We start from the raw sequence: 11,413 nt of genomic DNA on the forward strand, positions 1-11,413 counted from the left end.
CCAACTGTCTCCTGACTTCTCGGCAGTCCCTGTAACCTTTGCCTTCAGGCCCCCAAACACACTGGAGACTGTGTATCCCAGTCCTCTGAACTGGATACGGCACCACATGGATCTTACTGTGTCCTCAGATCTGAGGAAATCATCACTGGGCTCTGATAATGTCACAAGGTCACTAAAGACCGAGGAAAACAGTTTCTGGTTTGAAACGTCTTTCCTGTGGAGGGAGATGTTCAAACAGCATGTACTGATGGTTAACTGTCTTTCCTCCCTCAGTCCCAGCGTCCCGCCCCGTCCTCACTGTCAGGACGCCCAGGGCCCAGGCCGTGGAGGGGGACGTGGTGGAGCTTCGCTGCGAGGCCCAGAGGGGCTCTCCCCCCATCCTGTACCGGTTTTATCGCGAGGACGTCCCCTTGGAGAGCAGCTCGGCCCCCTCTGGGGGAGGAACGTCTTTCTACCTGTCTCTGACTACAGAACATTCTGGAAACTACTCCTGCGAGGCTGACAATGGCCTGGGAGCTCAGCGCAGTGAGGTGGTGCCACTCAGTGTCATCGGTGAGTTCGTCCTGCCCCAGCAGCAGCACAGGCAAGGACCAGCCCCTGGAGGGGAGCTGAGGTCCTCCCCCCAGCTGCCGAGACGGCTCGGGCCCCCAGTACTTCCTGCCGCCACAACCTCCCTCTGTGCATCCAGGATCCTCCCTGTGGTTTCCCCTACAAGAACCTGGACCTTCCTGGCCACCCAGCCCAAGCGGTCTTCCTCAGTGGCATCGAAACTCCTCACTAAAAATGCAAAGGGTTTTTACACCATAGACTATATTCTGATCTGTGGTTAAGATTACAAAGGGAGACTATGGGTCTCTCTGCTCCAGAAACAGGTTTGGCTGTTCCTTGTCCAGGTTTTTCTCTCCTTGAACCCCCCCCCCCAAGCCTTTACTCTTATGCTTCTTTTTTTTTTTTTTTTATGTTTATTTTTGAGACAGAGAGAGACAGAGCATGAACGGGGGAGGGTCAGAGAGAGGGAGACACAGAATCTGAAACAGGTTCCAGGCTCTGAGCTGTCAGCACAGAGCCCGACGCGGGGCTCGAATTCACGGACCGCGAGATCATGACCTGAGCCAAAGTCGGCCTCCCAACCGACTGAGCCACCCAGGTGCCCCAATTATTATGCTTCTTTATTACCAGGAATATAAATATGCCTCAGACTTCCATATTTAAAACTCCATATTAACATTAGCTCTGTGCGTGGCCTTGTAGGAGAACAACGAGTCCACATTTTTGTTTTTTTTTTTACAAAGTGGATCTTAAAGCAGTGGGGCCGCGGGAGAGCAGCACAGAGAGGTTAGAACAGGACAGCATGGATGCCACGAGCCACTCTCCACCAAATCCCTCCGTTCTCTATGCTGCCCTCCGACCACTTGCCATTCAGTGTTGAATCCAAAGGGAAATGGCTTCTTGTGAGCTCTGAACCAGTTGTGACAGCCCTACAGACCGAACCTCCAACCTCCTGTTCCGGGGGACCCGGGGGAGGGTAGCACAAGTATGCTAAGGGCCATAGAGGTGAGCGTTCTGGTCTCAGCTCTGGAGGCGACCAGCCGCATGACCTTGGCCGAGCATATTTCCCCGTATGTTGACCTCGATTTCCACACCCATAAAGTGGGAAAATCAGACTAGATGGCCACTGTGGTCATCCCCAGCCCTACAATTCTATGATTTTGGTGCACAGTGACTGTGGAGTATTTTGGACTCAAAGTTTTCTGGAAGGAGATATTCAAAAGGAGAAACTTCAGAGACTCTTACACACTTACCTCTCAGATCCACCATGCAGGCGTGTAACGTGAGCTAAATGCCACTCCCTCTCTCTTCACGACACAGCGGACCGCGCATCGTACCCGCCACACTCAGTATTCCTGACGTTCTGCTCACCTTCATGCCTTTGTTTCTATGATTCCTTCACACGATGCAGGCTGTTTCTGCTGCTGCCATCACACCCGAGGGACTCCTTCCTTGCCTGGACTCCGTGAGTTATGTCTTAGCTCTGCGACAGGGGTACCGATCACAGAGAACTGCGGGAAAGGGAGAGATTTCTCACCACCACCACCACCGCCGCCATCATTGTCCTTGTCATTGTCATCATCATCATCCTCACTGACCCTTTGCATGTGCCTGGCCCTGTGCTTAGTAGTTGGCATGCGAGATCCCATTTCATCTTGGAGATAAACCGCCGTTATCCCCAATTTGCAGGAGAGCAAGATGAGACTCAAGAGGTGGGAAGCAGGCAGTCTGCACACAGCTAGCAATGGGAAAGCCGGGCTTCCGTGGGCCTGCCCTGGTCTCCACCGTGGCATTCCTTCATCCTTCATGGCCGTGTTTCAGCACAACTTTCGAGTTGTTAACGATTCGTTAGTCTGAAGGGATACATAAATCTTCGTAAGAAAACCGACGGTGCAGCAGGGAGAACATAAAAAGTGAAGGTCTCCACCTGCAGGCACACACTTTTATGTCGGTGTACTTCCAAGATATAACTGCTATTAATAGTTTCATGGGCGTTTTTCTAGAAGTATTCAAATGTATTATAAATATAAAAGTATAAAATTTTTCACAGCATCAAATTATACATAACGGTGCAACTTGCGTTTTTCACTTAAAACATACATCTTGGCTTTAGTTTAAAAAATAGATCTTAGGGGCGCCTGGGTGGCGCAGTCGGTTAAACGTCCGACTTCAGCCAGGTCATGATCTCACGGTCCGTGAGTTCGAGCCCCGCGTCAGGCTCTGGGCTGATGGCTCGGAGCCTAGAGCCTGTTTCCGGTTCTGTGTCTCCCTCTCTCTCTGCCCCTCCCCCGTTCATGCTCTGTCTCTCTCTGTCCCAAAAATAAATAAACGTTGAAAAAAAAAAAATTAAAAAAAAAATAGATCTTGGCTCTCTCTTGTGTTTCTTTAGTCAGCCAACTAGGCTACCTCTAGTTTTTAGCTATTATAAAAATTCTAGCATAGAAATCCTTGCACAAAGACCTTTGCACATCTGACGTCAGTATCCCTAAAGGAAGCAGTCTTAGAGGTAGATTTGTTGGGTCAAAGTTGATGTGCGTTTTGAACTTGGCAGGTGTGGCCAAATCGCCGTGCAAGAAAGTGTCTCAAATTTGCGTTCCCGCCTGGAGCATCTCAAGGCACCTGTTTCTCCATAACTCTATCACTATCGTCTGTCCTTTTAAGTTTTGCCCATCTGATGGGTGTTTTTATTTGTACATATTTAATTAGTAATGAAAGTAATTGTTCATTGGCTATTTAAAGTTTTTAGTGATTCGTACCCTTTCACACTCTTGTATTGGGTATTTTGTGCATTTGTAGATTAAGGTTGTTAGCTTTGTCTGCCGTATGAGTTTCAGCCTGTTTTCCAAGATCAACATCTGACTTCTGCTGTTTGTTTATAATTACTGCTCCTTTATGGATACATTAGAAGCAGGAACTTCTATTGGCTTTTGTCTCCCTCAGTCCCAGTGTCGCACCCCACCCTCACCCTCAGGGCGCCCGGGGCCCAGGCCAAGGTGGGAGACATGGTGGAGCTTCGCTGCGAAGCCCAGAGGGGCTCTCCCCCCATCTGGTACCGGTTTTATCACGAGGACGTCCCCCTGGGGAACAGCTCGGCCCCCTCTGGAGGAGGAGCGTCCCTCAACCTCTCTCTGACCGCAGAACATTCTGGAAACTACTCTTGCGAGGCCGACAACGGCCTGGGGGCCCGGCGCAGCGAGGCGGTGCCACTCAGCATGTCAGGTAAGTTTCCTGTTCCCAGGCCACAGATGTGGACAGAATACCTGCACCAAGGATGTTCTGGTACCCCTGCTGATGTTTGACCAGGACGTTCTCAGGGGCAGGTGCGCAAAGCTGGGAGTTCTCTAACTTGTCATTTTCTGAAGCGTTTCTGGAGTGCTGGTACCTGAGTGGGAGCAGGAGGCCCGAGAGGATCGTTGACTTTAGCGCTCACTGATGGGCTCTGTCCACCCTGGCCCCCCACCCTTGCCCCAGCCGCAGACAGGAGCTTCCTCTCAAAGAGAAGAGCTGTCTCCTGTGCTGCTGCCTCGGGAGTCCTGGCTCCCCAGATTCTTCCCGTCCTCCTCCAGGCCTGGGCACCATCTCCAGGTGTCAGGGCAGGTCAAGGCTACGAGCCTCTCCCTCCAGCTCATGCGTGGGCTCTCCTCTCCAGGGCTGACCGGGAGCAGAAGTGGCCCCATTGCTACGGGTGTCACCGGGGGGCTGTTCAGCACCCTGGGCTTTGGGGTCGTGGCCCTGCTGTTGTATTGCCGGCTCCCAAGGAAAGCAGGTGGGTCGCCTCTGCGGGAGCCCCTGCCCTCCCCGTCCTGTCCCCTCAGGCTCATGCTGATCACTCAGCCGCTGCCCCCACCACCATCCCAGTCCCCCCTTCCCCTCCTGGTCCCCCGGAATTCCTCTTCACAAACACAGAGTTCCCCAAATAGCCCTAGTGCGTGGAAGATGCGCAGAGGAGAGGAGTTTATCCAGCACCATACCCTTGTGTGCACTCCCCTCTCCACCCTTGCGAGGCCCCCAAGGATTGGGAGGAAGAGAAGGAAGACCGAGAAACAGGAGTGGGGACAGAAACCCAGTGGGGCCTCGTGACTTGCTGAGTGTCTCAACAGGCAGTGTTGTCACAGCCCATCAGGTCTGCTTCCCCCTGCAGCCGTCGAGCGTTGCTCTTTACGGAGCCCCTTTCACATTGCAACTCGGCCCCTCTGGAAGCCGGGCTCAGGAATTTTCATGCCATCTGCCGCCTCCCTCGGGCTTAGCAGAGAAGGGTCCGCCTCTTGGTGCCTGCCCCTCCCTGCGGCCGTGCTCCCGGGCAAGGCCCCCTCCTCCCGTGGCTCCAAATGCTCTGCTTTCCTTTGCAGGAGGAAGGCCGACCTCGGACCCCTCCAGGTAAGACCCGGGCTATGATCTCGTGTGCTCCGGGAGATGCCCGCAGGGGATAAAAGTTGACCTGGGTCTGGTGACCGCTGAGGACGCAGACAGGTTGTGCCGTCTGCACACTGTGGTCTCCCTTGGCGTAGGTCAAGGCAATTCCCAGGTAGCAACTCACTGCTACCTTAGCTACCTGGGCCTCCGTGCGTCAAGGGCCAGTTCCTTTTTATTTATTAACTTGCACCCTGCACCACTGTTGCCTTGGCTGTCTGCGTGACCGCTGTAAACACTGGATCCATCCGTGCCCGAAGCTAATCTTAGCTCAGCCGGCCTGGAAATCTCTGAATGTGAGCAACCTAACCCACGCCTGCCGTGGGCACAGCCGAGGAGATGGAGCCGCGCGACTTGGCCGTCCAGAGAGGCGGTCCGCCAGCCAGACGCGGTGCCGGTGAAGAAGCTTTGCCGTCTTGGATCCCAGCGGCGACCTCGGGAGGCAGGCCACAGCTCAAAACCCTCTCCGGGCAAGCCCGTGGCAGCAGCATCCTGACCATGCGGGTTCCTCTGAGCGCTCACCATGACTGATCCCTCTGAGATGCGGATCTCTCTGAGAGGGGAGGCTTTGGAGCCAGGTTCTGGTTTGCCGTGTCTAGTCACACGGTCTTGAGCGAGTCGCTTTCTCTCTCAGAACCACCGTTTTCTCCATCGATAAGAGAAGGATAATAATAGAATCGCCCTGATACTGTCACAAGCATTAGCACAGTGCCTGGTGGTGTCACGTGCCCACCACGTCCGGGAACATGTTGCGATTTGTAACGTACTCGTTCATAGCAGCCCACCACCCGGGACGCGTTCGGCTGCGTCTCCGGGCTTGGCAGCCACCTCACGCAAAGACCTGCCAACGGGGCACGATTATTACGTTGGCTCCTTCATCGGGGCTCCCGGGAGACACGGCTGTTTCTGTCCCACAGGAGCCCTGCAGACTCCGACGTCCGAGAGCCCGTCTACCGCAATGCACCAGCCTGGCTGGAACTGCAGCCAGTATACAGCAATGGTGAGGAGCGAGGTGCCCCTGTTTGGGCAGCGAGCCGGGGCTGGTCCGGCAGGGGTGGGGCAGGAGAGGATGGGGTGGGGGGGGGCCGTGCGGACGCCCCGGGGGACACGTGTCCCTGCAGAGAGCGAACTCCAGCTGGGGGAGGAGGAAGTAACTCAGACCAGAGGCAAGAGCCTTGCAGTCTCTCAAACTGCAATCTCTTTCCATTCCAGTAAATCCTAAAGGAGGAGAAGTTGTGTACTCGGAAGTCCGGAGGATTCCGCAGGGGAGCAAACCTGCAGGTAAGACCTGGGGACCCTGGGCTTTGACGGCGCTGGCCGCGCGCGGCCCCGCCTCCGTCCTTCGGGCAGGTCTGGGGCAGACCGGGCGTGGAGCCGCCCTCACGCAGGGTCGCCCTCACTTGCGCCCGCCTGCCCTGCTGGGGTCCCCGGGCCCACCGTGCGGTGCCGCTCTGCCATTCACCACGGACGCCGCGGGATGGCCTGAGGACCGGCTACGCCATCAGGGCTTCTGCACTCGCAGCTGTCACGGGACACAGGGCTACCCTCCCTGTCCTGCCTCTGTCCGATTTCTACTGCTGACATGGCAAATGGCCACGAGCTCCGGAGGGGTGGGGGGTCGGGGGAAGGAGAAGTCAGACCGGCGTCTCCCTGGGCCGCGCTCCTTTCTGGAGGCCCCGGGGGTGAAAGTATTTCCTGACCCTTTCCTGCTTCTCAAGGACACCCCCTCCCCGGTCTTCAAAGTGCTACATCTCTGACCTTTTGTCCCAAGTCAGGTCTCCCTCTGAGTGCAGCTGGGAAACGTTCTCTGATTTAAAGTTCTCAAAATCCCACCTGGATTAATTCAGAATCATTTCCCCCTAATCTTTTTTTTTTTTTATGTTTATTTATTTTGAGAGAGAGAGAGAGAGGGAGAGAGAGAACATGAGCAGGGGAGGGGCAGAGAGAGAGGGAGACACAGAATCCCAAGCAGGCTCCAGGCTCCAAGCTGTCAGCACAGAGCCTGACACGGGGCTCGAACCCATGAACCTCGAGATCATGACCTGAGCTGAGGTCTGACGCTTAACCGACGGAGCCCCCCAGGCGGCCCGATCCTTAATCTTAATCACATCTGCAGAGTCCCTTTTTGTAAGGTCACACACTCACAGGTTCCGGGAATCAGGACATGGACATCTTGGGGGCATTATTCTGCACCCCCACGCTGTCTCATAGGGGTGAGAGAGCAGATGTGGAAATGCCATTACGGCAGCTTTGAGGGTGACTGACTGCTGGTGGTCTGGCTGTGTCATTGCCCGCTCGTGAGTGGTCTGCCAGGACCGGTCCCAGCCCAACCCCTCCGGCGTCAGGGAGACAACCCGCTCCCAGCTGCGCCCCGTGAAGAGTGCTGTGTGACTCTAGCCATTCTGCTTCCCTCTCTGGTTTTCCGATCCTCTTGTATAAAGTCAGATGAACCGTGTTTGTGCCCATTCTTGGTTCAACGGCGCACCTGTAACACATGGAGTCACACACGCTCACAACCCCCTTTGAGGCGAGTACTGTCTTACTCAATCTTGGAAACGAGGGAACCAAGGCAGAGGATCTGAAACGACTGGCCCAAAGTCGCAAAGCAAGTGCATCACTGAACGGTCTGTCTCCAGAGTCCCAGCCCCAAATGAGCTCTGCTCCTCGGTGTGGCTCCAGGAAGCCTAGAGGGTCACGTGCAGCTCCAGGAAGCCTGGAGGGCCACACCGAGCCACAAGGACAGAGCCTGCTTGCAGACTGCCCTATTCCGTTCCGGCTTAAGACCGTGTACAAGTGATGATAACGTCTGACATCACATCCACGTGTGTTCCGAAGTCCCTGTGTGCCAAGTAGTTTTAAGTGCTAAACGTGAATACGCCATAAACGTGCACACGTGTGCGTCTGCACCGTACCTGGCACACAGCAAACACGCGACACATGACAGACGCACACACACATGAGCTCACGCGAGGTCACAGTAACCCCGGAGGCGGGTGACGTTATCACTCCCACCCCGTGGACGAGACCACCAGGGCAGAAGTGGCGGCGACCCGTCCGAGGCCACAGAGGGGCACAGCGCCCCGCTCGGTCAGGGGTCTGCGCTCAAAGCACTAACAAGATTAGAGGGAGGTTCCTGCTCGCGGGCTCCCGGGGAGCGGCGTGGGGAGCAGAGTGGGAAGTGAGGCCGAGGAGGGGCCGGGCCCGGCCAGAGGCGAAGGGCTCAGGAGAGGGCCCCTGCGGTACAGGGCGGCTGCCGCGTGGGTGGGGAGAGGCGCCAGGGTGGGACGGGGACACGGGGACACGGGGGCTGGGGCGCGGGGAGCTCTGGGCCTCCTTGCCCGGCTGAGCAGTGCTCTTTCTCCCTCAGCAAACTCGGACTCCGTGTTAGGGCTCCTCCGGACCCACCTGCCCTCCCACGGCCAGGCCGCCAGCCACCGGCCTTCCGACCCCCCGGGCTCGTCTGTCATCTACTCCCAGGTGAAGGTGGCATGCCCCTCGGCCTGCGTGGCTCCTCAAAGCTGAGTCCACACACACGCCCCGTGTCCCAAGCCATCCTGGGGGCAAGGACATCGGCACGGGGTGACTTGAACGGGTCCAGGCCCCGTCCCCTGGCCTCTGCCCTCGGTGTGACCAGAGCACGGGACCACGGGACGCTGCCGTTCCCCAAGTGACAGCCCGTGCGCCTCGCGGTCTCTCTGTCTGGTGACGCGTTGCTCCCCCCCGGGGCCATCCCGTCCCCTGGCTTCCTTAGCGGGCTTCAGCCACGGTCCCTGTTCTGGGTCCCACTCCCATGCACACGCCAGCCACTCCTAGTGGAGCCTGCTCCTGGACTTCGAGGAGGCCACCTGCCCCCTTCCTGTGGACACCCGTCACCTGTAGAGACCTCCACCATAGACACCTGCTCCCCCTGGACACCCGCCCCCTCCCCCGGACACCTGCTCCCCTGCAGCTCCTTTCTTCAGTGCTCTTCCGTCTGGTGGGGCTACCGTGGGACTCTACCAAGTGGGGACGGGAGCAGCTGGCTGTGGACCTCCACACCATGGGGCTGCATTTCATGCCCCCCGTCTGCCTGGGACGTTAAGGCCAGCCCCTGACAGCAGGAGAGCTTCTCCCCTGCATGCGGACCCACACCCCTGCCGGTGGGCTCACATCCCCTTCCCGTGAGCCCTCCGGTCTGGGTGCAGGAACGCGTCTCACCTGCACAGAGCTCCTGTCCGGAGGCTCGCCCTGATCCCCGTGAGGAGACCTGCACATTCCGACAGAGGCACCTCAGAGCATCGGGGGGACGGAGGAGGCCCGACAGGTGGGAACCTCGACCAGGTTCTGGGTCAAGAAAAAGCCGCAGGAGAAACTTCGGAGGCAGTTAGGGAAAACTGAATATGAACTGTATATTACTGATACTATTGAATCAATAACCTGGCATTACTTTAAGAATATTTGAAAATATCTGAAATGCCTTGAAGTGATTCAGTAAACATTTTTTCATGTGCATGTTAGCGTCTGTGTTAGCGTGTGTCTGTCTTAGTGTGCATTTGTGTGTGCGTGTGTGTGTACGGAGAGAGCACAAACGTGGCAAAAACCCAAACTGGTGAATGCAGAGAAGGGCATACGGCATCGGTTGTATCATTCTGTTAACTTTTCTGAGATTTCATTTTTTTTAACTAAAACATTGAGGGTGGAGCCCGGAGCGCGGAGCGCGTCGGACCCCGGGTGTCGGTTGAGGGGCGCCGCCTGGGCCGGCACCCCTCCCGCCACCATGGGCTCAGGAGGGAGCCCAGCAAGACCTGGAGGAGGCGGGCCGGGGATTTTGCAGTGAAAACATTTCCCTTCCCCGTCGCTCCTCCCTGAGGCTTTCCTGGTGGAACAGTTGGCTCCCACCATGGGAGCACCTGCCGCGGGCATTGGAGGGGCGGGGCTCGCGTGGAGGGGCGGGGGGAGGCGGCGCCCGGGCGGGGTCTCAGGCTCGCGTGGCAGGGAATTCAGACGAAGTGACTTGCGGAGGGGAGCGGGGCAGAGAGGGGCTCTCGGCTTCAGGTGCCGAGGGACCTGGAGTGGCCTCTGACACGTTTGCCCTTCTGACCTGCTTTGGAGCTGGAGTGTCGAGGGACAAAACCCCAGTGCCCGGGAGCTCCCGGGAGGAGGCCGCACAGAGGTCGAACGTGGGGTCTGGGGGAGCACCCTGCAGCGGTGGGGTCGGCACCGATACTCCTTCGGCCCACCTCACCCCTGACCGGCTGCGGGCCTCGAGGGTGAGCACGACGGGCCCAACAAGAAGCTAGGGAAACCCTGGGATTTTCCCCGAGCACCCCTCAGGCTTCCCCAGTTAGCGGGTGACGATACATCTTTACCGGGGCCCTGTGCACGGCCTGGGGATCTGTTCCCTTCCTCCTTCCCCCCGGCCCAGTCGGATCCCGGGTCTGCTCTGGAGGCGGAGGCTGTCCCTGGGGCCGGCTGCCGCGGGTTCCAGCCCGGAGAACAGGCGGCCGGCCGGCCCGCTGGGCTCTCTCGCCTCGGCTTTCCTAGTTGTTTCTCCAGAGAAACAGAACCAGAGGGAGATGCAGAGACATAGGTGTTCATTTGCTGTCAGGAACTGGCTCGTGGGGCTATGGGGGCTGACAAGTCCCGAGATTGGCAGTTGGCAGACCGAGCACTCACAGCTGGTATGGTTTCAGGCCAAAGGCCAGCGGGTTCGAGAGCCCGGAGGAGCCGACATTTCAGTCGGAGTCCGAGGCAGGAAGGAGCCTGATGCCCGCACTCGGAGCGGGTCAGGCAAGAGAAGTTGTCCTCTCACTCGGAGGAGGCTCAGCTCTCTGTGTCCCAGCCGGGCCTTCGCCTGATTGGGCGAGGCCCACCCACACTCAGGAGAACAATCTGCTTCACTCCAGCCGATCCAGATGTTAACCTCTTCCAGAAACACCCTCACAGACACGCCCAGAACAACGTCCAAATATCCGGGCACCCTGTGGCCCGGTCAAATTGCCACACGAAAACCGCCACCCTGATCATAACGGTGGCCTCTTGCCTCCACTAGACCTTTGGGGGTTTTCCTCAGTCAGCTCAGAACAACGAATCCTCATTTGGGGGGGGGGTCTCCTCGAACAGGACGGGTGCCTGCCTGGCCTCCCTCACGTTTGGGGTTAAGAGAATGTCGACCGCTCCCGGGTCACAGCTGCTTTCTCTTTGTTGTGCTTTCTGTGCCTCCCCGAGGTCCGTCTTCCTCTGTGACAGTGCGCTGACCTGCACCCCGTCTCCCGATTTAACCTCTTCTATTTCAGCTAGCCAGCCTCATGGTCGCTCCCGTCCTCTCAGGTTAGTACTGGTTAGTACTGCCCGCCCAACAGAGACCTAACTCACAGAAGCAGCTACTATTTATTATTCATGAGCACCAGGTAGCGCGTTCTGCATCAATCATGCGACCCTCCCAGGAAGTCCGTGCAACAAGTACTCATCAGCG

General features: G+C 57.4%; 1 protein-coding gene across 9 annotated transcripts in view; it reads left to right on the plus strand.

Annotated features, from left to right (window-relative positions):
* Positions 1-9,455, plus strand: part of LOC121015561 (Fc receptor-like protein 2) — a 149,912-nt gene extending 140,457 nt beyond the window's left edge. For 5 of the 9 annotated variants that reach the window (XM_040452524.1, XM_040452521.1, XM_040452525.1 and 2 more), the window contains 7 exons: positions 475-552; positions 3,490-3,768; positions 4,199-4,315; positions 4,899-4,926; positions 5,877-5,959; positions 6,172-6,240; positions 8,327-9,455. In XM_040452524.1, the coding sequence (XP_040308458.1) occupies positions 475-552; positions 3,490-3,768; positions 4,199-4,315; positions 4,899-4,926; positions 5,877-5,959; positions 6,172-6,240; positions 8,327-8,481 (809 nt within the window). In that variant the 3' untranslated portion in view covers positions 8,482-9,455. Of the gene's footprint in view, positions 1-273; positions 553-3,489; positions 3,769-4,198; positions 4,316-4,898; positions 4,927-5,876; positions 5,960-6,171; positions 6,241-8,326 lie in introns of all 9 variants that reach the window. The other 4 variants (XM_040452536.1, XM_040452523.1, XM_040452520.1 and 1 more) reach the window with 2 other exon arrangements.
* The last annotated feature ends 1,958 nt before the right edge of the window (positions 9,456-11,413 follow it).

The sequence above is a fragment of the Herpailurus yagouaroundi genome, unplaced genomic scaffold, assembly GCF_014898765.1.
Source record: "Herpailurus yagouaroundi ecotype Mexico unplaced genomic scaffold, PumYag 207, whole genome shotgun sequence".
Taxonomy (NCBI): domain Eukaryota; kingdom Metazoa; phylum Chordata; class Mammalia; order Carnivora; family Felidae; genus Herpailurus; species Herpailurus yagouaroundi.